Raw genomic sequence first — 23,345 nt, 5'->3', positions numbered from 1 at the left:
GAAACATCTCTCCAAACCAGTAGAACTTCAGTGCAGCCAGTAAAGCAGCCATTACAAAGTATGCCCACATGTATTTTATTTTTTCAGACAGCAGTATTTTAAAAATACTTTTTTAAAAATTGCACATGAAAATCCAGATTGGAAAACACTGGAAGAAGTGCAGTGCTGGGCCTGAATTTTCCCATGACTGGAGCTGAGTAGTAACGGAGTACTACTTAAAGACTTTTTTTAAAAAAAAATGTTTTATTTATTTATTTATTTTTATTGGGGTATAGTTGTTTTACAATGTTGTGTTAGTTTCTACTTTACAGCGAAGTGCAGTAGAGTTCTCTGTGCTGTACAGCAGGTTCTCATTAGTTACCTATTTTATACATATTAGCATGTACATGTCAGTCCCAATCTCTCAATTCATCCCACCCCCTTCTTTCCCCCCTTGGCGTCCACATGTTTGTTCTCTGTGTCTGTGTCTCAATTTCTGTGTCTCAATTTCTGCCTTGCAAACCGGGTCATCTGTACCATTTTTCTAGATTCCGCATATATGTGTTAATATACGATATTTGTTTTTCTCTTTCTCAGAGTAGGCTTAAAGACTCTTAATGTTCATTTGTCTAAGTCTGAAACATAAGTCTTTGTCTCACCAGCCATTCATAATTGAGTATAAATGCGTTTACTAGTGTTTTGTCCCCAGTGGGCACAAAAATTTGGTTGAGACGTAAAGAGGAAGGAATTATGAAGGCACTAAACATGTGACCAAGGCCATCCACACGCTTGAAAGCCCTGAATTTGACTCACCAGACACAAATGTCTTGCCTTCTGAGACCTCACCTTTCCCATAGCAGCCAGTTATTGACATGCTTATTACAAGATTTTGTTGTTCTGCCAATTATATTTTAGAGATTCTAAATTTATGAAAAGATTTGTAAGATTGTTGAAAATGTCTCTTTCAGCTTTATGTACACATACTCTTTTTCTTCCTCTTTTTCTTGTTTTTTTTAATTTAAAAATTTTTTAAATTTTTTAAAATTTATTTATTTATTTTTGGCTGCGTTGGGTCTTCGTTGCTGCACGTGGGCTTTCTCTAGTCACAATGAGCAGGGGCTACTCTTCGTTGCGGTGTGTGGGCTTCTCATTGTGGTGGCTTCTCTTGTGGTGGAGCACAGGCTCTAGGCGCGCGAGCTCAGTAGTTGTGGCGCACGGGCTTAGTTGCTCCGCGGCATGTGGGATCTTCCCAGACCAGGGCTCCAACCCGTGTGCCCTGCATTGGCAGGCGGATTCTTAACTACTGCACCACCAGGGAAGTCCCTCTTGTTTTTTTTTAAAGTATTATTTTCGCTAAGAAATAGCAGTGATGTCAGGATGCTAGGAGATTCGAAATAAACTTTTATTATAATTCCTAATTCCAGTGGCAGAGTACTAAATTTCTGCAGTGTGATTATTCTGAGTGAATAATCACATATTTAAGGAAAGTATCTTTAGAATTTATAAGTGCATCCATGGCAGATTTCATTTACCTTTCACATGGCATCTCTTTCTGCAACCAAAAATAATTGGCCATCATTATGGAGTGATTCAGCATATAGCTATTTTTAGATAATCATCTATAATTTAACCATTGTTCTCAAAATAATGGTTAAGAAGCGGAGTGATAATCAGTTTGTGGTGACCAGTTTTACATTTTATATGGGATTCTATACTGATGATATAGGGAAAGTTATTGTCATCAAACTCAAATCCCAAACATGATGAAAAGACACAAACTTCAGAATCCAAGCAGTTGAAAGGGTCCTCTGTGGTCATTTAGCTCCTTGTTATTTAAATGTGATTCCCAGACTGACAACACTGGCATAACAGAAATGCAAACTACCTAGCCCCATGTGGACCTACAGAATCAGAACCTGCATTTTAGCCAGGTCTCAGATGATTCGTGTGGCACATGAAAGGTTGAGAGGCATTGACCTACTCCAGATTTTCACATATGTCACATTCTGGATCCATTGGCTGACTAAAACTGAGGTTCTCGATAAAAATATTTGTTATCGGGACTTCCCTGGCGGTCCAGTGGTTAAGACTCCACACTTCCATTGCAGGGGTTGCGGGTTCGATCCCTGGTTGGGGAACTAAGATCCCACATGCCGCAAGGTGCAGCCAAAAGATTAAAAAAAAAAAAAATTTGTTATCTGCATTCTCTGTGATTCTAAGGCTTGAACACATGCTTTGATTCCATTTCACAGTGCAGCCTCTGGGCTCCATCCCACCTTACAACGCAGAAGTGACTGAAACCACCATTGTGATTACATGGACGCCTGCTCCAAGGATTGGTTTTAGGGTAAATTGCAGATGTTCCTAATCCCTTGTAATACAGCCCTGGGTTGCCCTCGTGTTTCTGGATGTAGTTGAAACAGGATGCTCAGGAGTCAGGAGACTTGGGTTTCGTCCTGTCTGTGTTCATACCTCTCTGACCACTTTGTCAGGGCATCACAATACTTCTGCCTCCCTGAATTGCTGGAAAGATGGACTGAGGCAGTGAAAGTGCTTTGCAAAGAGGAAAACATTAGTATGGAACTGTTAGTTGTTATCTTGTTTTCTCTATCCTTTCTCCCAGGGAGTTAGATTTAAAGATATACAGGGAAACAGGTCTTGTTGTGTTGTTCTAAATAGGTATCAACAAGTTCACAAAAACCAATTTAAGGAGACCAATGAAACTCAGAGTCAGTCAAAAATCACGTTTTTATCCAATCAGTTTCATCTCAACTTGTTCAAAGCCCCTTAGTTGAATCTCTTAATAGACATTAAGATTAAGGTCTTCCCTATAGATATCTGGATACATGATCTTTAAAGTAATAGTATTAGGGAAGTGATGAATACAAATGAATGTGTTTAAAAGAATTCCTTTTTTGGCATTTAGAGTGTGGAGAGAGAAATATTTATTATAATTGAAAATCAAGACTAAATCCCCATGATTGTTTGTTTAAAAAAATATACCAAAGATCATTTCTTTTTCGAAATACGCAAATGGCGTATTGATGATTCTGCTACTTAAATATGAAGAAACCCTTTCTGAAAATTGTCAGTATACCTTTCAAATTTCCCTTAGTGTCATTTAGACTTTCAGGAGGCTTATAAAGTACTAAGCATGTCTCTAGAGCTGAACACTGATGACATGATATCACCTAGGCTTTTCAAATAAAATCCTAAAAGGATTGAAAATTAAGGGCACATTAATCTTAATTCTTCTTTTGTAACATATCAGCCTGCAGTTGAAGCTGTCCTTCTTTAAAAGGAGTGTTTTTGAAGTACAAAGTGTTACAGGGACTGGTACATTTAAGTTGAATGCTAATAACTCATTAAAGAGAGAACTAGAGGATTTCTTCCAGCAAAAAGAAAATAAGAAATGAACGGGCATGTGGCCCAAAGCCCTTGTGTACTTCTGGTTTGTACCAGGAGATTATTTATCAAGCAAAACAGTATATAATGATGTTTCTCTGGAAGCTTCCATCACAAGCTACCTTAACTTAGTTTTGGAAGATACTTCCCCTAAGTGGCACCCTCCCCACCCAGTTCCAGGGAATTTCCAGCTACATTATTTAATAGAGCTAAAGTAAGTTCCCAACTCATTCCCAACTAAAAGCAGAGTGCAGTTCCTGAGGAGTCCACATTATGCAAAGCATAACCACAATCTCTCAGCAGTAACCCAGCTCTGGAAATATTTGTCCTTGGTGTTTATTTTGCTTTCTTTTTCCTAGCTGGGTGTACGACCAAGCCAGGGAGGGGAAGCACCACGAGAAGTGACCTCAGACTCAGGAAGCATCGTTGTGTCTGGCCTGACCCCAGGCGTGGAATACATTTACACCATTTCAGTCCTGAAAGATGGGCAAGAGAGAGATACACCAATTGTAAAGAAAGTGGTGACACGTAAGAGGAGTTTTTTACCTCTTTTCTTTTCTTTTCGTTTTTTAAATTGTTCTACTTTTTTAAAGTAGCTGATAGCAATATCACTTTTTACTTATGATAATGACACAAGGGAAAGATTTCATCCCTACTTACATTATTAGCTATTTCTAAGTTTGGAGTAGCAAGTTCAATTCATGTCATATAGTCTATGGCATCGGAAGTGTTCTTTCCATGTCAAAAATGTTTATGAACTGGCAAGACAGAAAAAAATTTCAATAGTGTTGCAAAATCAAAAATTGTAAAAAAAAAAAATTCTCTCAGAGAATTGCTGTCCAGCATGGACAGCATGGACATAAATAAATAACTTCTTTATTTTTCCTGATTGTGGAAGGAAGAAAGGAAGGGAGGGAGGAAAAGAGAGGGAGAGGTATTCCACAGCTCAAGTGCTTTGTGCTAGCTTTAACTTATAATTAAAAAATTTTTTTTCTGCATAGCACTGTCTCCACCAAAGAACTTGCACCTGGAAACAAACCCCGACACTGGCGTGCTTACTGTCTCCTGGGAGAGGAGTACCACCCCAGGTAAGCCTGGGATGTATCATAGGGCAAGTATATGCAATGCTTTCCCAAGACAAAGTTTAGAAACTGTGTTCCCTTCAGAGAAAGGGTCAAAATTATAAGCACCTAGCTCTCCATAAAAAAATACAGGCGCACATCATAGAGTGACATATAGGGTGTTTTACTGCATGTTTATTTAAATTACAGGAAAGAGAGCAAGGCAGACCCTTACTGAGCTATAGGAGGGAATCATGAGAGCTGAGGAAAAGCATTCTGAGTGGTCCTTTTTGCTCAGTGGCATTCCAAACTGCCAAACAAATGGCTGAAGTTATACTTCCTAATTTTCCATTTGCGGGTTAGCATAGATTCTAAGTATATTACTCAGTAAACTTAGATATTTCACAAATATTTTATCATGAGTTGCACCACAAAAATCTCAGGGTAGAAATGACCTCCATTTTACAGAATGAAAAAACTGAGACTCAGAAAAAAATCAACTTACCCATAGTCACAAATTTTAAATGTTACAGAACTGGGATTGTAACTCAAGTGCTCAGACTCATTCTTACACCAGACTTCACGTATTTGGATTTTTAATTGTTAGTTTGTTTTACTTATACTCAAGAATGAGAAATTTGGCTAACTGGCATTCCATGACTGTTTTTCAAGCTTTACATAAAGCTTCTGTCTACACTCGTTCACACATATTAAAAATTATTTACAGAATCCTAAAATGTGTAAAGATACCTATGGCAATATTCAAGTATCATGATGTACCAGGGCAATGGCAAGCGAAATTTTAGACATTCCCGATCTTTGCCAAGTCCATGTGAAAGTCTCTTTCAATGAGAAATGTAAACTAAAATGTTTAATATTGGGTATATTGGGGGAATCACTATTGAGATTATCAGGATACTCATTATTGAGAAAATTCTAAATTAAACAAAATTCAAAATTAAACAAAAACAGAAACACCAACTAATGTTGATGGTATCTATAACTCCTGTGCTTTTTCATTAATGGATATATTTACTTCATTATTTCACTCTTTCTATTTGTACTCTAATCTTTTAAACCGTTCTTCCCTTTGCTTGGGCACACAGCTAAGGCAATTATTTATAAATCAGATCAATATGTGCAGTCACACGCAATAAAGCTAGCTTAAAATATCCTTTTTAATTCCCCTCTGAAGTAAAGTGACTTTAGTGAAGTTTTCATTGTCTGTGGAAACATCATTTAAGCCAAAACTACACTATTTCCAGCTGAATTACTCTAAATTTGAAACTTTTAGGTTGGCAAGTTTCATGCCTGTCAGAAGCTAGATCATTAATATTTAGTCTTAATGGATGGCTTAGCCTGTCCATCTGAATGGTCACTAGCCAGTGTAATGACCCAAACATTGATTTCCCATCCACTTGGATTTCCTTGTATATACCACTTTAGTGGTCACCCTATTCCTAATTATAAAATGTGCCATCATTTTCTCTCCCTTTAGTAAGTTTAACTTAAATATACTTCCTCGCTTTACATTTAGGCTTTCCCCATGGATCTCAGTTCATCACTATTTTAATTTGAATGACTCTCTCCTCCCCTAAACCCTCTCACTGTCCCACTTCTATGATTCCTGAAGTCTTCAGCAGTGAATATACTTTTTCTAGAATAAGTAGAGCCACTTTTGCTTTTTACTTTTTCTCCTTTCCTATTCCCTTCCTGTAAATCCCATAGGTTTAGACCTTGTAAGTTAGGAGAGCCCACTTTGGGGAATGTGCTTAAGGGTGAGAGCCATTCCATCCTAGCAGGTAAAATAGAATGGTCTTCAGCTGTCCTGCAAATGATCCATTAAGAAAAACAGGGTAGAGTGGTAGAAGGACCATGGAATTTAGAGACAGAAAAGCTTTTGGTAATCATTTCCCCTTTCCAAGATTTTCTTAAACTGAGGATATTAATACCTCCCTCAAAGGGTTGTTGTAAGCCCTGAATGACAATAGGTAGAGTCTTCAATACAAAAATGCTGAGTCCTCTCTCCATTCCCCTTCGAGGGTACATCATTGGAGTTGAGTTTAATAGGCTCTGGGTCACAAATGTTCTGGGCAGTAACTTCCTCCTTTCTGTTTTCTCCAGACATTACTGGCTATAGAATTACCACCACCCCTACAAATGGCCAGCAGGGATATTCTTTGGAAGAAGTGGTCCATGCCGATCAGAGTTCCTGCACTTTTGAAAACCTGAGTCCTGGCCTGGAGTACAATGTCAGTGTTTACACTGTCAAAGATGACAAGGAAAGTGTCCCTATCTCTGATATCATCATGCCAGGTAATGGAAAAATAAGCTATTATCCTCAGAGTGGCAGTTCCAGTAAGAGTGGGGATTAACATCTTAATCCCCAGATGGTTGAGTGTGTCAAATATGTTTGGGATTTAATTCTGACCTCCGAACCATACTCTCTAGAACCATGAAGTCAAAGCAACTATTTGGACAAATGCTTGCTGTTAACACTGCTTAACTGTCTGTGCTTCACTGGGATGCTCTTTGTCTCGATGGGTATGCAATGGAGTGGCAACCATGGCATTAACTCTGTACTGTCCGCTCACGTGGAACTATTACTAAAATGATGTCATGTGTCTGTACTCAGTACTGACAGACAAAAGTAATATGGTAAATGCATCCCATCCGTACATTTGTGCCTGATCTTACAGTCTCCATATGTGAGCACTGAAATAGCTCTTGGTTGACACATTCATTTCTTCATCGTGCCATTTCAAATTCTTTTTTTTTTTAATTGAAAAAAAAAAAAAAGAAAGGCCACACCTTTAGGGTGTTCTTTCTTGTGGATTGAATGACAACATTGAAAAGACCTATCTAGGGATAGGTTTGTTGTTTGTCCAAAATTGAATCGTGACAGATGAAAGCATTGGACAGATTGTATTCTTTGCATTATTTGGTGGAATGCTTTTACTAATGCTACTTAAATAATTTTGATTATGAAATGAATAAAATATTAACAGTAGCCTTGGACTCAGGCCTATCTGTCTTTACCCTGAATGTGCTTTGGAGTGGCACATTTTATACCATACATTCATAATGCATTAGCATTATGACCGTGATGTTGTCATGAGTTTTTCTATTGGGAAAATAAAGAAGAACTCCTCAATCAATTTTTTTTAACCCTCTTCATGAAAGTTTTATTTTCCGACTAAAATAGTTTTGGATTTTTTTAAACTTTGCTGATACTTACTACAGGTATTTATGTCTAGGTTCTAAGAATGGTTTCAACATCCTAAACAGGACTATAATTTTTAGAACCTGAGAGATTTAAATTTTACTGTTTGGGGAATTTTCAAAAAACAAACAAAAATCCCTAAAGTAATATTGTAACCTGTTTTATTCTCCCAGGGAAACTATTCATGGTGCTTAAAAAGTCTTTTCAGATAATTTGGAGCAGATTGCATATTACCATCATTGCTTTAACAACACTATCAGTTTTACCACTAGTAACCTGATGTACACTGCTTTATTTTTGCCTCTGTTTTCCTTTGCCCTCCTTTGCTTTGTAACTCAATAGAGGTGCCCCAACTCACTGACCTAAGCTTTGTTGATATAACCGATTCAAGCATCGGCCTGAGGTGGACCCCGCTAAACTCTTCCACCATTATTGGGTACCGCATCACAGTAGTTGCGGCAGGAGAAGGTATCCCTATTTTTGAAGATTTTGTGGACTCCTCAGTAGGATACTACACAGTTACAGGGCTGGAGCCTGGCATTGACTATGACATCAGCGTTATCACTCTCATTAATGGCGGAGAGAGTGCCCCTACTACACTGACACAACAAACCGGTGAATTTTGAAAACTTCTGTTTTTGAGACATGGATGGTGTTGCATGCTGCCACCAGTCACTCTGGTTAAATGTGGATGTTTCAAGGGAAAAGCCAGCAATTTGCCAAAGAGTAAGAGAGGGTGGGTCGACTGGTAAGGAGTGGAATGCATATGCCAAACTGAATGGACGAAGATATATGCAATATTAGGTACATTTTCATTTAAACCGTGAAGATGTGTAAAGCCAGAAATAGATATCTGATCTATCAAATACAAAATGGAAAAAGTTAATTGAATTTGCCGACCTAGAATTATTTTTTAAAAATCTAACATTAATACCAAATTGTATCATGAGCACCAGTTAATAAGAAGAAATGTACTTCCAAAATGTAACATTATACCCTTCTTTCTATTATTTGATAAACTCTACCATGTTCCTTCTTTGTGACTGTCTAAAAAACGATTGAAATTTAGGGTAGAGTGGAAGGAGGTTTTTTTTTTGCGGTAGGAGCAAAAGAGACTTTGGAACATTCTAGATTTCATTGCCATGGTGAGGTAAAGAAACTCCTCTTTAACCACAGTCTGGGGACCAGCATGCAACATTATAAAGGTTCTCTGCCCTGCATGGTAAGAAACATGCTGAGAACCAATTTGCATGAACCCCTTTCACTTGTAAGTAGAATTCACTGAATGGAATTGTAGCTATGGCAGTAGCTGTAGTCGCTCCTGTCAGGGGGAAACTGAAGACCCTCTTGTGTTTTTGTCTGTGTGCATGTGTATCTTTGGAAAGTATTGCTATGTTTCTCTTTGCTCTGTAGCAACCTAAGCCTCTTCAGCCTGGGATCAAATAATCTTCAGTGGTATTAATCATGTACATGGATTTTATGTATTTGAAAGTGAATTAGATTGACCCTTTAAAATATATTGATGGCAGAAAGGTTAAAGGGGCCTAACAGTACTGGGTGTAGTGTTTTATTTTTAACAGTAGTTCACTGTGATTTAGATTAGACTATTTGCATGATGATGACTCGTTTCCTTTATGCATGAAATACTGGTTTTACCTTTCCAGCTATTCTTGTTAGCTTTAATTTTTAAGTGACATTAACTTAGTCTTCCTTCTTATTTGAAACCAGCTGTCCCTTCTCCCACTGACCTGCGATTTACCAACATTGGTCCCGACACGATGCGTGTCACCTGGGCCGCACCTCCATCCATTGAATTGACCAACTTACTGGTGCGCTACTCGCCTGTGAAAAATGAGGAGGATGTTGCCGAATTGTCAGTTTCTCCTTCAGACAATGCAGTGGTCTTAACAAGTAAGCGGTCAAGTATATTTGTTCAATAAATACTAAGCTAGCACATAAGGGAGAGATTCTGTGTCCTCAGGTAGGAGCAAGAAAGATTAAGACAGTTACAACAGAACTACAGGCTAGACTCCGAATCTAACGTGCAGCTCTGTAAATTTTGAAAGATTTCATGTTTGTTGTTGTTTTACTATATCTTTGAAATCTACAACTTTTTAAAAATCAGAGTGGAAAAACACGAACAGTGAAGTTCAAAGACTTCAAACAAGTTCTGCTTCCAAATAAGTACATAAAAATAAATGTGGGCCCAGAGAAATTATATGACTAAATCTTACTGTTTAACGAGAGAAAAAATGAGGATTGAAACTAGTGTCATGGTATCTGTCTTATTCTCATTTAAGTGTCAGCAGGTAATCTATTTGGCATTTGAAAACTTAGAAACAGTGACTAGTCACTCAGGGTACGTCAGGATTCTAATTTGAAGAAAGAGCCAGAAGTGTAATTTGTACTTCAGAAAGAATCTGTTAGTAGGATTTCTCTGAAGGCTGAGGACTCAGAAAATAACTGAAACTAAAATAAACAACAACAATTTATGGAAATTGTTTCTAGTTTCTACCCTTTGAAATTGATATATTTTATTAAAGAAAATAAAAGGAGGCTGCAACATGGTGCTGTTTCACATAAATGTTGCTTTTCATTATTTTCACTGTAATAGTAAAATACACATATAAGAGCAAAAAGCAAAAGCTTCTACATAATGGAAAAACAGCTCACATTTAGGTACATTACCAAATGTGGTCTGAAAACATCCTCTATCTTTCAAACATATTTTAGAGAGTGAAATACAAAGAAAGGCAGCTCAGCACGACCACAGTCTTGGTTTCCAGTTCTGTGGCTGAGGGCGAGAAATCCTCATGTCTGCCTATCAGTGGGGCTATGATTCTGTTCTGGAGCATTCTGGAATCAGTACTTACAGCATTACCCAATACACAAGGCTCTGTTTCAGGACCTGTGTCTGCCCCACCTTAGCCATAGACCTGTCACATGTTATTCATATGCTCTAAGATCTTATTCTAGATTCTATTCTAGATCTCAAGGTAGCCATTTCCCCCCAGAGAAGCCATTATTATCTTGTTTTACAGATGAAGCAACTGAGGTCTCCAGTGGCTAAGTAAACTGCCCCTGGCCAAGCAGGAAGGAGGAAAGGGGAGTCCAAGCATCCCATCTCCTAGTCTGGTGCTTCAGGGGCCCCTGCAGAAGGGGAGGTGGTGTAGAGGGGAATGGGGGTCTTTTGAGTAGGAGTTCAATGGTTAGAAACCTTACTCTGTACCTTTTTTGGTACCTCAGAATGAGAGAAGAGGAGACCCAGGAATATATATTCAACTCTTAAGTATTCTGTTCTTACCTTAATAGGGCAGAACCCATCACTCCCGATGAGTATGACCCTTTTTCAGTAAGGGTTAATTGTTAAGACCACTGGTCTTGGCTTAGGCTCAACTCCTGTGTGATCTTGGGCAAATATATCGAAAAAATAACTTCTCTGTGCCTTAGTTTTGTCATTAGGAACTGGGGATAATTGTAAACCAAACTTTTGGAGGTAATAGATATGTTCATTATCTTGAATGTGGTGATGGTTTCACAAGTGTATACATTTGTCAAAATCTGTCAAATTAGACACTTTAAATATTTTCAGTTTATCGTTTGGCAATAAAGCAGCTTTAAAAAGTAGCAAACTAAAAAAGAAAAAAAAAAGGTAGCAAACTACCTGCTAGGGTGATTGTGAGAGGTAAATGATATTCACAGTGCCACAGTCATTATCACATGCCCTCAACAGATGTGCCGTTAAGTGAATGATAGAAATATTACTGTGCTGCAGCAACTCCATCTTATTTCTGATGCAGCTGAGTCATACCCACACAGGTGGAGCTGGGGACAGGGCTTAGAGATGCTACAGGGCAAGGTGACCCTTCCTCATCACCTACTGACAGCCCCTCTCCAGGCAGCAACATTCACTTAGGTGTAAATAGGCTCTAGGACAGGACTCTTGGATATTTTATCCATTGAAATAGTCCTAAGGGTGCTTTGGTTTTTCATTCTTTCAAGCACTTTTATTTATTTATTTATTTATTTTGTGGTACGCGGGCCTCTCACTGTTGTGGCCTCTCCCGTTGTGGAGCACAGGCTCTGGACACGCAGGCTCAGCGGCCATGGCTCACGGGCTCAGCTGCTCCGCGGCATGTGGGATCTTCCCGGACCGGGGCACGAACCCGCGTCCCCTGCATCGGCAGGTGGACTCTCAACCACTGCGCCACCAGGGAAGCCCTCAAGCACATTTTAAAAATAATTCTAACTTGCCTCTTCAGATCTCCTGCCCGGCACAGAGTATTTAGTCAGCGTCTCCAGTGTTTACGAGCAGCACGAGAGCGTACCTCTTAGAGGAAGACAGAAAACTGGTGAGTCATGTGGGCAACATACTTATTGAGTAGCTTTCACCTACCAATTTTAAAGAGCAAAATTCCGTGCTACTTCTAAAAATACATCTCCATTTTTGTGGGAGTGCTTGTCACCTCGTCATTACCTTTGATCACTGGTCTTAAAAATTAAGACACCTTATGGGAATGTAGTTGGTGCAGCCACTGTGGAAAACAGTATGGAGGTTCCTCAGAACACTAACAATAGAATTACCATATGATCCAGAAATCCCACTCCTGGGCATACATCCAGTCAAAACTATAATTCAAAAAGAAACATGCACTCCACACATAATGGATACTACTCAGCCATAAAAAAGAACAAAATAATGCCATTTGCAGCAACATGGATGGACCTAGAGATTATCATACTAACTGAAGTAACTCAGAAAGAGAAAGACAAATACCATATGATATCACATATGTGGAATCTAAAATATGACACAAATGAACACATCTACAAAACAAAAACAGACTTACAGATATAGAGAACAGATTTGTGGTTGCCATGGGGGAGGAGGGTGGGGAGGAAAGGACTGGGAGTTTGGGAATAGCAGATGCAAACTATTATATATAGGATGGATGGACAACCAGGTCCTACTGTATTCCCTAGCACAGGGAATATTCAATAACCTATGACAAACCATAATGGAAAAGAATATAAAAAAAGAGAATGTGTATATATGTATAACTGAGTCACTTTGCTGTACAGCAGAAATTAACACAACATTGTAAATCAACTATACTTCAATTAAAAAAGTATTGATAGATTAAAAGAAATTAAGACACCTTATTCAACTATTACACTGACTTCCAATCACTAAGATTATACCCTCTGCTTCCAGGGAGGACTGAAATTAGTCCAGAAACTTTGCTGTCTATCTTTTTAAAAAATATCTCCCAAGAATAATATCTCATAATCGCTATTATTGAGACGTGGTGAAATCCCTTCTCATTAGGCAGCTCTGTCTAATGGCTGACCCAACACTGTCATTGTCATCTAAGTATTTTCCCTCTTTACTAAGCCAACGAGTTTATCTCTTTTTTCTACTTGATGAAATTTTCATTTACTATAAAAAGAAGTTGAATAGAATCCCATAATATTATGTCCCTTCTTAAATATGAGTGCTTCTATTAATTTTTTCCTTTCAAAAAAGTGTAATTTAATATAGCCATTTTTTTATTTCTTATAGTCCACTTGCTTCCAAAAAGAAGCTGTGGTATCTCAATTTGGTTTGAGTACATTATTGAATAGAGTAAGTAAATGTTATAACTAAAATGGAAATTGCTGGAAGTCCCAGAGAGGTTAAGTGATTTGAATTTGAGATCAACTCTAAATTTTTGTTAATTTTTCTGCAACGCACTAAATTCTCAATTCATGAGGAATTATTTGCATTGTAATTTGTCCAGGATGATGTCTTATTTTCATTTTAGAAAGTTTTTGTTTGGCATTCTTACCACCCTGTTGACATAGCAGTTCCCTCTTGAGTGTAGAAAGCTTCTTTGAGAGCCAAACACTTAACCTGAGAGTGGGCAGATCTTGCCTTACTTTGAGAGGTACACTTACTTATAAGATAGAAATAGAATACTTGAACACTGAAGCTTTTGAAAATATCAGTTCCCAGAATATCTCACACACCTGTCTTCAAATGTGATGCGGAAATCACTTGGATTACTTAGCAAAAGAAAAAAGAAAAGAATGCTTTTGGACATTTTGAACAGAGTCAGTTTCTGATTTTGAAATTTATCTGTGGCTTAGAATCAGTGCGTCATAACCTGAGGTTCATGGCAATTCATTGTGTTAGTGGAAAAGGATGGAAACACTGGATGGATGTTACTTTCCCTTACATTCTTCCTCACTTCCTAAGTTGGTGGTGTCTTTTTTTTCCCTTTTATCTCTTCCTCCCCTGGGTGGCAAAAACAGGTCTCGATTCCCCAACCGGCATTGACTTTTCTGATATCACTGCCAACTCTTTCACTGTCCATTGGATTGCTCCTCGAGCTACCATCACCGGCTACAAGATCCGCCATCATCCTGACCACATGAGTGCAAGACCTCGGGAGGATCGAGTGCCCCCCTCTCGGAATTCCATCACTCTCACCAATCTCAATCCGGGCACAGATTATGTGGTCAGCATTGTCGCTCTTAATGGCAAAGAGGAAAGTCCTTCCTTGGTTGGCCAGCAAACAACAGGTAACTTGTTTTCTGGTCTGCAAAGAAACTCAGAGGACTTTTCTATGCAGGTGATAGCTTCTGTGACATAGCTTTATGTTGTCTGAGTCATCATCTCTCTCTCTCTCTTTTTAAAAATTTATTTATTTATTTTGACTGTGCTGGGTCTTAGCTGCGGCACATGGGATCTTCATTGCAGCATGTGGGATATTTTAGTTGCGGTATGCGGGATCTTTTAGTTGCAGCATGCAGACTCTAAGCTGCGGCGTGCGAACGCTTAGTTTGCGGCATGCATGCAAGATCTAGTTCCCCTACCAGGGGTCGAAGCCGGGTCCCCCGCATTGGGAGTGCAGAGTCTTACCCACTGGACCACCAGGGAAGTCCCTGAGTCATCATCTCTTAAAAAAAATAGATCATGGTTATGAGAATACATTAAAGAAGATAATTTCTTTATCTCAAGAAATTTCCCACCTGAGTTAGGTATTTATGCATTTTTAAGAACTAAAGTTTTATTCAAAATGTAGAAAACACTCTGTTTCAAAGTTCTCATAAAAATTATTTTAATATAATAGTGTACTTGTTCTTATAAGATAGATGCTTAAGTACTTAGGGGAGGAGTATCATCATATCTGTACTTTAGTCTCAAACGGATTAACAAAAAGATAGAGAGAGACAAGGAAATGTGGCAAATTCCCTAAGGGAAGGGAGTATGGGTGTCCATTATATATTTTTTATCACTTTTACGTGGTTTTAAAATTTTTTTAAATAAGAAGTTGAGGGGAAAAACTCTCCAATACACTTGAACTAATCATCTTACCATGATTTGAATTGTCTCCTTCACCCCTTACTTGCATTGTTCATAATTTTTAATTTTGCTAATTTTGAGCAGTACTTACATTATTATATGAAGGAATCCTAAAGGCAGTGATCCGGAAAATGAACAAAAGGTGGATCTGGGCATCCTTTGAAAGTTACGGATGTGAAAACTTTCCCATGTTTTTCTAGTTTCTGATGTTCCAAGGGACCTGGAAGTCATTGCTGCAACCCCCACTAGCCTGTTGATCAGCTGGGATGCTCCTGCCGTCACAGTGAGATATTACAGGATCACCTATGGAGAAACAGGTGCGTTAGTGAAGTGCTACTTCACGCTCTGATGGAGTATTCTGTCATGGGTAACACGAAAGCCCAGCAATGGATACATAATTAAAGAAGCTTTGACAAGTCCATTCGCTGGAGCCTTGACTTCTTTCTAAGAGTATGTGGGAAATATGTATGACATAACTGGTGGCAAAATCAAGATAAAAAGTTGTTTGTATAATACTAGAGGGGAGGAACAGAGCTGAGGAGGAAGGATTTTAAATTCACAAGTGTATTATCAGTGGTGAAATAAGTGATTTGTATTTATCTTCCTTTTACTTTCCTGTATTTTCAAAATTTTATTTAACATGAATGTATTCCATTAAGATTTTGAAAAAAGACCACAATTATATGCAACCTTGGGTTGAGGACTTACCTTCTCTCCCTTTCTAACTTTAATCTACCACGTGTTAAAGCTGGAATGTTAAAATAGCATGAGCTGCAATTTTTCTCTCAATTTTTACACATTCATCAAGGCTTACTACATGCACAAATAAATAGACCTTTCTCTTCAGGCCCTATTTAATAGCACTTTTTTGAAGGAAATAAGCAAATATGTAACTTACAAGCTGCTCTCAATACGTTAATTCAGTTACTCAGCAATCCCTAAGTGTCTCTCAGCCCCTCACACTTTAAATTAATCTCTTTTCAAACAGGAGGAAATAGCCCTGTCCAGGAGTTCACTGTGCCTGGGAGCAAGTCTACAGCTACCATCAGTGGTCTTAAACCTGGAGCAGACTACACCATCACCGTTTATGCTGTCACTGGCCGTGGGGACAGCCCGGCAAGCAGCAAGCCCGTTTCCATCGATTACCGAACAGGTACCGACTCCTCCTCTGGGATGACACAGGCTCATTTACTCAGATAGCTTTTACTATGTTCTCCCAAAGTATTTTCTTCATTGTGGAATTGATTTTCTTTTTTAATAAGATGAAGCAACAGCTGCAGAGTTTTGAGCCAGATATATAAGGAAGCACCCCAAGGGCAAGGAATTTTGTCTGTTATGTTGATTGATGTATTCCATGAGCCTATAATAGAGACAGGGACAGAGGATGTTCAGTAAATATTTGTTAATGAATGAATAGATGAGCTAATAAGGTAAGGAGGCAAACATCTACAGGAAATGTAGTTTCTTTGTGAATGAAGCAGCCATCTTGAAAATAGACAGTAGTATCAAGATGCAGGCACCACCTCCCAAAATTCTCTGTGTTTCTGCAAAAGAAACACCTGAGGGTCATTAATAGTACTAAGAGATTATTCTATCTGTATCAGAACTGGAGATGAGGACTTGTCTGGTCTTGTCCCCATGGACTGGGGCTTCATTGGTTTCTCCTGGTTTTTATTTGTAGAAATTGACAAACCATCCCAGATGCAAGTGACTGATGTCCAGGACAACAGCATTAGTGTCAGGTGGCTGCCTTCAAGTTCCCCTGTTACCGGTTACAGAGTGACCACTACTCCTAAAAATGGCCCAGGACCATCGAAAACAATGACTGCAGGTCCAGGTAAGAATAGCCAGCACCTCACATACATCAGGATAAACAGAGTAGGACCGCACAATATGCTTTTTTAAATAAATGACTACCTGGCTCTGAGTACTATACAGTTTCGTATCACGTGTCAGAGTTTGCCCATTTGTGAATTCAGGGCTCAAGGCTGTTAACAGCTCCCTCCACGGTAGAATTTTTAGGATGAGTGCATTTCTGTTTTTACATGTGTAGTAGTGTTGGATGGTGTGGACATCTTTATTTTTTTTATTTTTTATTTTTTTTGCGGTACGTGGGCCTCCCACTGTTGTGGCCTCTCCCGTTGCAGAGCACAGGCTCCGGACGCGCAGGCTCAGCGGCCATGGCTCACGGGCCCAGCCGCTCCGCGGCATGTGGGATCCTCCCGGACCGGGGCACGTACCCGTGTCCCCTGCATCGGCAGGCGGACTCTCAACCACTGCGCCACCAGGGAAGCCCTGGACATCTTAAATTATTAGGTTCATCTTTGTGGTTTTGTTTATCATGCACACTAAGAAGACAGAGATGGGCCTAACTGACTTTTAAAGATTCTTTTAGCTCTTGTTTTTGTTTTCATATAAAATAATTGTGAAATTAGGATTCTAAGGCAATATTTTAAAGTCCAGTTAATTTTCGTGTTTTCAAGAGCAGCATAATTCATTGTTGGTGGCATCATATTCAATTTTAGAGCTTATCCTTTAGTGTGGCTTCACTCCAATATGGTAATTTGTATTAGCAATGAACGTGTCTGTCCAAGAGGAAATCCATGTGTGACTCCTCCATATTTTCATGCTAATTCTGCAAATGAAAATTCCAGGCCACCACGCATTTACTACCGAACTCTGAAAGTCACTTGGTTGTCATAGTGAATGACATACATGCTGCCTTTGCTTTTCACTCCCTTTGCAGATCAAACAGAAATGACCATTGAAGGCTTGCAGCCCACAGTGGAGTATGTGGTTAGTGTCTACGCTCAGAATCGAAACGGAGAGAGTCAGCCTCTGGTTCAGACAGCAGTAACCAGTATGTAACCAGTGCCTGTTTTCCATGTTCAAAGTCAAATTTTGTGCTTAGGTGTCTGGATACCTAGTTTGTATCTTGAGCTGAGCTCTTTGCAAACATTTTTCCTTCTCAGTGCCAAGTTATGAACATATAGGGAGAGAAGTTGTGGAACTACCATAGTTAGTTGCTGTGCTTTGAATTTCTCCTGCTCAAATCGCCTCAGCAAAATCTTATTAGCCTATAGCAAATCTACAAAATATTTTGCTAGCACCTTCTTTTCTACAACTGGATGGTAAAGTTGATTGAAGTGTGCCTCATGAAACTATTATGTTTCGAGCATTTGTGGCTGGACCAGACTTTGGCTGGACCAACGTTTGATGTAAATATTATACTTATATTAAATATACATACATTACAATATTCAATGGGGGGGGAGGGGGAGGGTTAAAGAAAGAATATAACAATCTGAATCTAACATTGAAAATCAACTTTGCCATTTCCAAGGTATAAAAAATCCAGGTCTGTGAGACTAACATCACATTGCAAAAACAAATCTTGGTAGAATATCTTAAAATGAATATAAATAAATCCTCATTTGGGGACATTTTGCAGGGTATCTCCGCATCTCATGTACACCTATGTTTTAATAAGTGATGCGACATTAAATATTTTCTGAACCAAAAAACCTTAAGCAAGGGTCAAGTAATTTTCCATTTAATAGTGGGTTAATTGGAATTTAATTCATCAAAGAAAAATGGTATCTGCAGAACTGCTTTGCATGTTATAAAAATGCTTATTTCGCAACTTGCTTTTCACATAACCTCTTACCATTAATTTGCCTAACAGACATTGATCGCCCTAAAGGACTGGCATTCACTGATGTGGATGTCGATTCCATCAAAATTGCTTGGGAAAGCCCACAGGGGCAAGTTTCCAGGTACAGGGTGACCTACTCGAGCCCTGAGGATGGAATCCATGAGCTATTCCCTGCACCTGATGGTGAAGAAGAGACTGCAGAGCTGCAAGGCCTCAGGCCGGGTTCTGAGTACACAGTCAGTGTGGTTGCCTTGCACGATGATATGGAGAGCCAGCCCCTGATTGGAACCCAGTCCACAGGTATATCGTTAATTGCACTGCTGGGTGCTCATGGGAGCAGCGGCTTTATGCCCTGCTGAATGCATTATACTTTATCAGGCTATCGATTCCCGTGCAAATGGGTACCCCCAAAATCCACCTCTCTATTAGGAAAGACCCTCTTTAAAGAAGAATAGTAATAAGCAATAAACTGTAGGTGACGTTTAGATAAAGTCTAATAAAAGGAAATTTTGGAGTAGCTTGGTTTACAAACAAGGTCATAAAGCGAGACATTTGAAGAGAACACGAAAATTGTGGATTATTTCCTAAGCCTTGACTCCCTGTGGTTACATATGCTCATTGTATATAAAGGAAAGAAATTTGGCATCCTAAGGAACCCAAACTGGGCCATTTCATAGCAGCAAGATTCTGAGAACACGTGGGTAAGACCTTCCTTCTCTGGTTAGAGATCATGTGCTAGATGTGTAATTTGCTTAAAGGATTGAGAATCAGAAACATAGGAAACAGTTGATAGGGCAAATGCTTTCCACCTTCTTTATCCTCTCATGCTTTATTTCTAAAGCAGAGTGGAATGCTAAAGATGTCTCCTCGTGACAGCATAAACCCTGGAGGTGACAATCCGTATTATTGCTCTTTGCTTCTCTTTTCTGCTTCTGTTGTGAGCCAATTTTCTTCTGCTGCTGCACCACAGAGAATACTTCAAATTTAGCAGTGATATCGTCCATGAGGTCCAAACAAATAGAATAAAATAATAATTCTGTCTTTGGAGGGATGAAATACTCTGTGAGATGGTTTTCCATACAAAGATAATTTCTATCAGAGGGGCTACTGCTCTTCTTCCCATAGAAATGGAAAGATCAATCCTAATGGCCAATAAGCCAATTTGACTTTAATTTATTAAGGGAAAGCAAAAAACCCCAACTGCTAAAACCTTAAGTCTCTTAGAGTTTGGGCATTTACCCAAGCGCTTCCAGTGATTCTGAGCATTGCTGAATAAAAAACACATTTTTTTCAGCAAACATTTTCTTCATTTTGCACCCCCTTTTGTCCTTTCTTGTACTGAATCTTTGCGTGACTAGGGTACCCACCCAACCAAACAAGTACAACCTATCTACTTCTTGGAATTCACTTTATTTTCCCCCTTTCCCCATTTACTGTAAGATAACCTCTAACCAATGACCATCCTGACAGCCATTCCTGCACCAACCAACCTGAAGTTCACTCAGGTTTCACCAACCAGCCTGGCCGCCCAGTGGACGGCACCCAATGTTCAGCTCACTGGATATCGAGTGCGGGTGACCCCTAAGGAGAAGACCGGACCAATGAAAGAAATCAACCTTGCTCCCGATAGCTCATCTGTGGTTGTATCAGGACTCATGGTAAGAAGTGTCCTTTTTCTCATTGGACTAAACAAGTAGGTTATTTCTTACACAGTTGAAGCTGGTGGAAATATAATATAATAAATCTGTGTTCTTTGCCTCTGCCGTCAAATTAAATTTATCATAATTTTGTACCAGTTAGAATTACTTTGTGTTGACCTAAGCTATCAGGGACAGAATTTTATGAGCAGCACTGGATGTTGCTTAGCTCTTTCAGTGTATTCTGTTTATTTTAAAATGTTGTATTGTGTGTGCAGGGTGGGGGCAATTTATATATCCATAGGCTGAATGCATAAATCTACTTTAGTTATGCTTTTTCTCAGCCCTGTTACCTTTGCAAGGAATATTCTCCCGTTTTCACCAACCCAGCCTGATCCTACCTTCCTTAAGTCATTTTTAATCCTTCTAGATGTGCATGCAGAAAGCTAGCCAGGAACCTAGGAAATTGTTCTACTTCTTAACATAAGGCCAATTCCAGGAGAAACTACAGAAAGAGGTTTCAGAGATGGACTATTCTCTTTGCCTCTCTATGATCAGAAAAATTCATGATTTGCACCTGTCAGATCGTAAAAGAGAAAAGCTAATACCATTTTCCTCATTTTGTATCAGCTTAGCATGAATATGTAAGTTATGGCTTACTTGGGCTTAACCCCAGGTGCATTTTTAAATTCATGTAATTAAATATGTTGTCAGTGTAGGAAGGAAATTAATATAGGAACTTACAGTTCTGCGGGTTTTGCTAGCTTACTTTTTCTTTTCTAACCGTTGCCTTTTTTCTAATGCTGGAGTGAAAATGCCTGGGCTTCAGAAGATTGCATTGCTAAAACTTACTGCGCCCTTTTTCTAGGTGGCCACTAAATATGAAGTGAGCGTCTATGCTCTTAAGGACACCTTGACAAGCAGACCAGCTCAGGGAGTCGTCACGACTCTGGAGAGTGAGTAATCAAACTTTTTAGTGTCAACACACGTTCTGGATAAACAAAAATTAAAGAATGGCAAATGCCTTTCTAGATCACTAAGTGAACAATGGAATGCTTCCCCATTTGGAAATTGATTTGCTTTCCCAGTTACTACTGTTTCCTTCTGTGCCTCTCCAGAAAGTGGTCTACTGGCGCGTACGTGGAATCACTTCATGATGTGTTAGTGTTGGTGCAGTGAACTAGGACTCACACCTAGGTTATGTTCTACTGGTTAGAATTCGTTTTCATAGAGTGAAGTTTGAGGAGGACGTGCTGGCTTCTGTTGTATCTAACAGTGCAGTAAGGACTGGACGATACTGGGCCCAGGTTCTAGTTTTCTGCCATATCAATAACCCACAGTTATTCTTTTTCAGAAATCACATCAAGTGTCAAAGTCTTCTCATCTATGAAATAGGGATGGCGTTGCACCTGTTGAGAAAAGATATGAATCTATATAAGAATGACAAAATACTAGCAATACATTATTATATATATGAATATATATACCTTCCTTATATTATTACACATATTTTATATTATAATAACAATCATTTTAACACTTACTGAGGTATTTGTAGATATGTAAAGCCAGCCTTGGGAACCACTGACAGTACTTGTAAAGCTTTTCAGTTCTTAAAAAAAAGTACACGAGGTGAATATTTTCATTTTTCCTAATTACTGTCTGCTTTTTCTCTCTGGATGCCACAGGAGAAAATCTATACATTATTAGTCATGTGTAGAAATTGATGTATTTGTATATAATACAGAAACATTTTAAAATATCGAAACCTTACCTATATGAGCCAGCCAGGCACTAATCTCTGGCTGTCATCCCGTGCAGATGTCAGCCCTCCAAGAAGGGCCCGTGTGACAGATGCTACTGAGACCACCATCACCATTAGCTGGAGAACCAAGACTGAGACGATCACCGGCTTCCAAGTCGATGCCATCCCAGCCAACGGCCAGACTCCAGTTCAGAGAACCATCAAGCCAGACGTCAGAAGCTACACCATTACGGGTCCGGGAGCTCACTCTACTGACCACATTTGATAACTGCCATTGCCAACATAAATTAGCTTATTAGTCTTTCTACCACTTACACTGGTTAAATTTATCTTCAGTGTTTTATGATATCCCAGCTCTATTTTTTACAACGTATATTCATCCCATGATCAAAACATTTTGTCCTGTGAACGCCTGGTTTTGTCTAATGTTTGCCAGAGGAATGGCATAAGTCCCATTCATCAGAGATCTTTCATCAATGAACCCTCTCTTATGGGAAAAAAAAATTCTACATAATGCTTGAGAGCCAAAAGAAACTCAGTGATAGTGTCTAGTTCTTAACATTCACATAGACTATAAAGCAGAATTAAATCTGAAAAAGCAAATGACACTACTTCATAGAGATCAAAGTTGTTGTCAGAGAATGTTCCATATCTGGGTCAATTTAGGTCTTTTTGAGATTGAAAATTCTGATTCCAGTTCCCAACCAGTGACCATCTGATAAAACACAGTCAGTAGGTGCTCACCCCTATCACCAAGATAGTCACTTCTAACAGCATTTTTGGATTTTAAAATTTATTTTAGCCAATGTCTCTTTGTGCATCTGTGCCTTTCTTTTGAGATGTCCTTCTCATGAGCAGTTAACACCCATACCACGCTCTAAGTTATTGTTCAAATGTGAACCACTTCCGTGGTCTGTATAAACAGGCAATGAGAGGAGGAACCATGAAAATTGCAGATGAGTTTGAAAATTTTCCTAGTAAATGAAGATCAGATAAAAATCATCTCTTCACCAATCCCAGGTTTACAACCCGGCACTGACTACAAGATCTACTTGTACACCTTGAATGACAACGCTCGGAGCTCCCCTGTGGTCATCGACGCCTCTACTGGTAACTACACTTTCTACTGAAGAAATGCCACTGACTTATATGTTTGTGTCATCAGTCATGTGAACTTGAGCAACAAAAATGAGGCTGATACTTTTGTATTCCAGATCACAGTGAATCATTTTTACTGTTTACAGAACTCTCAGATTCTCTCAAGTCTGTTTT

The 23,345-nt window shown here is 39.0% G+C and overlaps 1 protein-coding gene across 8 annotated transcripts in view; it reads left to right on the top strand.

The window, feature by feature from the left end:
• The window catches only part of FN1 (fibronectin 1), a 69,042-nt gene that overhangs the window by 32,873 nt on the left and 12,824 nt on the right, over positions 1-23,345 (top strand). For 2 of the 8 annotated variants that reach the window (XM_007100864.4, XM_007100867.4), the window contains exons 21-37: positions 2,232-2,326; positions 3,744-3,912; positions 4,386-4,472; positions 6,570-6,761; positions 8,011-8,283; positions 9,397-9,579; positions 11,931-12,020; positions 13,963-14,232; positions 15,217-15,333; positions 16,005-16,169; positions 16,698-16,853; positions 17,763-17,876; positions 18,702-18,971; positions 20,142-20,329; positions 21,177-21,264; positions 22,130-22,306; positions 23,094-23,183. In XM_007100864.4, coding sequence (XP_007100926.1) covers positions 2,232-2,326; positions 3,744-3,912; positions 4,386-4,472; positions 6,570-6,761; positions 8,011-8,283; positions 9,397-9,579; positions 11,931-12,020; positions 13,963-14,232; positions 15,217-15,333; positions 16,005-16,169; positions 16,698-16,853; positions 17,763-17,876; positions 18,702-18,971; positions 20,142-20,329; positions 21,177-21,264; positions 22,130-22,306; positions 23,094-23,183 — 2,724 coding nt within the window. The remainder of the gene's footprint in view (positions 1-2,231; positions 2,327-3,743; positions 3,913-4,385; positions 4,473-6,569; positions 6,762-8,010; positions 8,284-9,396; positions 9,580-11,930; positions 12,021-13,962; positions 14,233-15,216; positions 15,334-16,004; positions 16,170-16,697; positions 16,854-17,762; positions 17,877-18,701; positions 18,972-20,141; positions 20,330-21,176; positions 21,265-22,129; positions 22,307-23,093; positions 23,184-23,345) is intronic. The other 6 variants (XM_007100866.2, XM_028481632.2, XM_007100869.2 and 3 more) reach the window with 3 other exon arrangements.

The sequence above is a fragment of the Physeter macrocephalus genome, chromosome 2 (genome assembly GCF_002837175.3).
Source record: "Physeter macrocephalus isolate SW-GA chromosome 2, ASM283717v5, whole genome shotgun sequence".
In the NCBI taxonomy this organism is placed as follows: domain Eukaryota; kingdom Metazoa; phylum Chordata; class Mammalia; order Artiodactyla; family Physeteridae; genus Physeter; species Physeter macrocephalus.
This window is presented reverse-complemented; position numbering and strand designations above follow the sequence as displayed.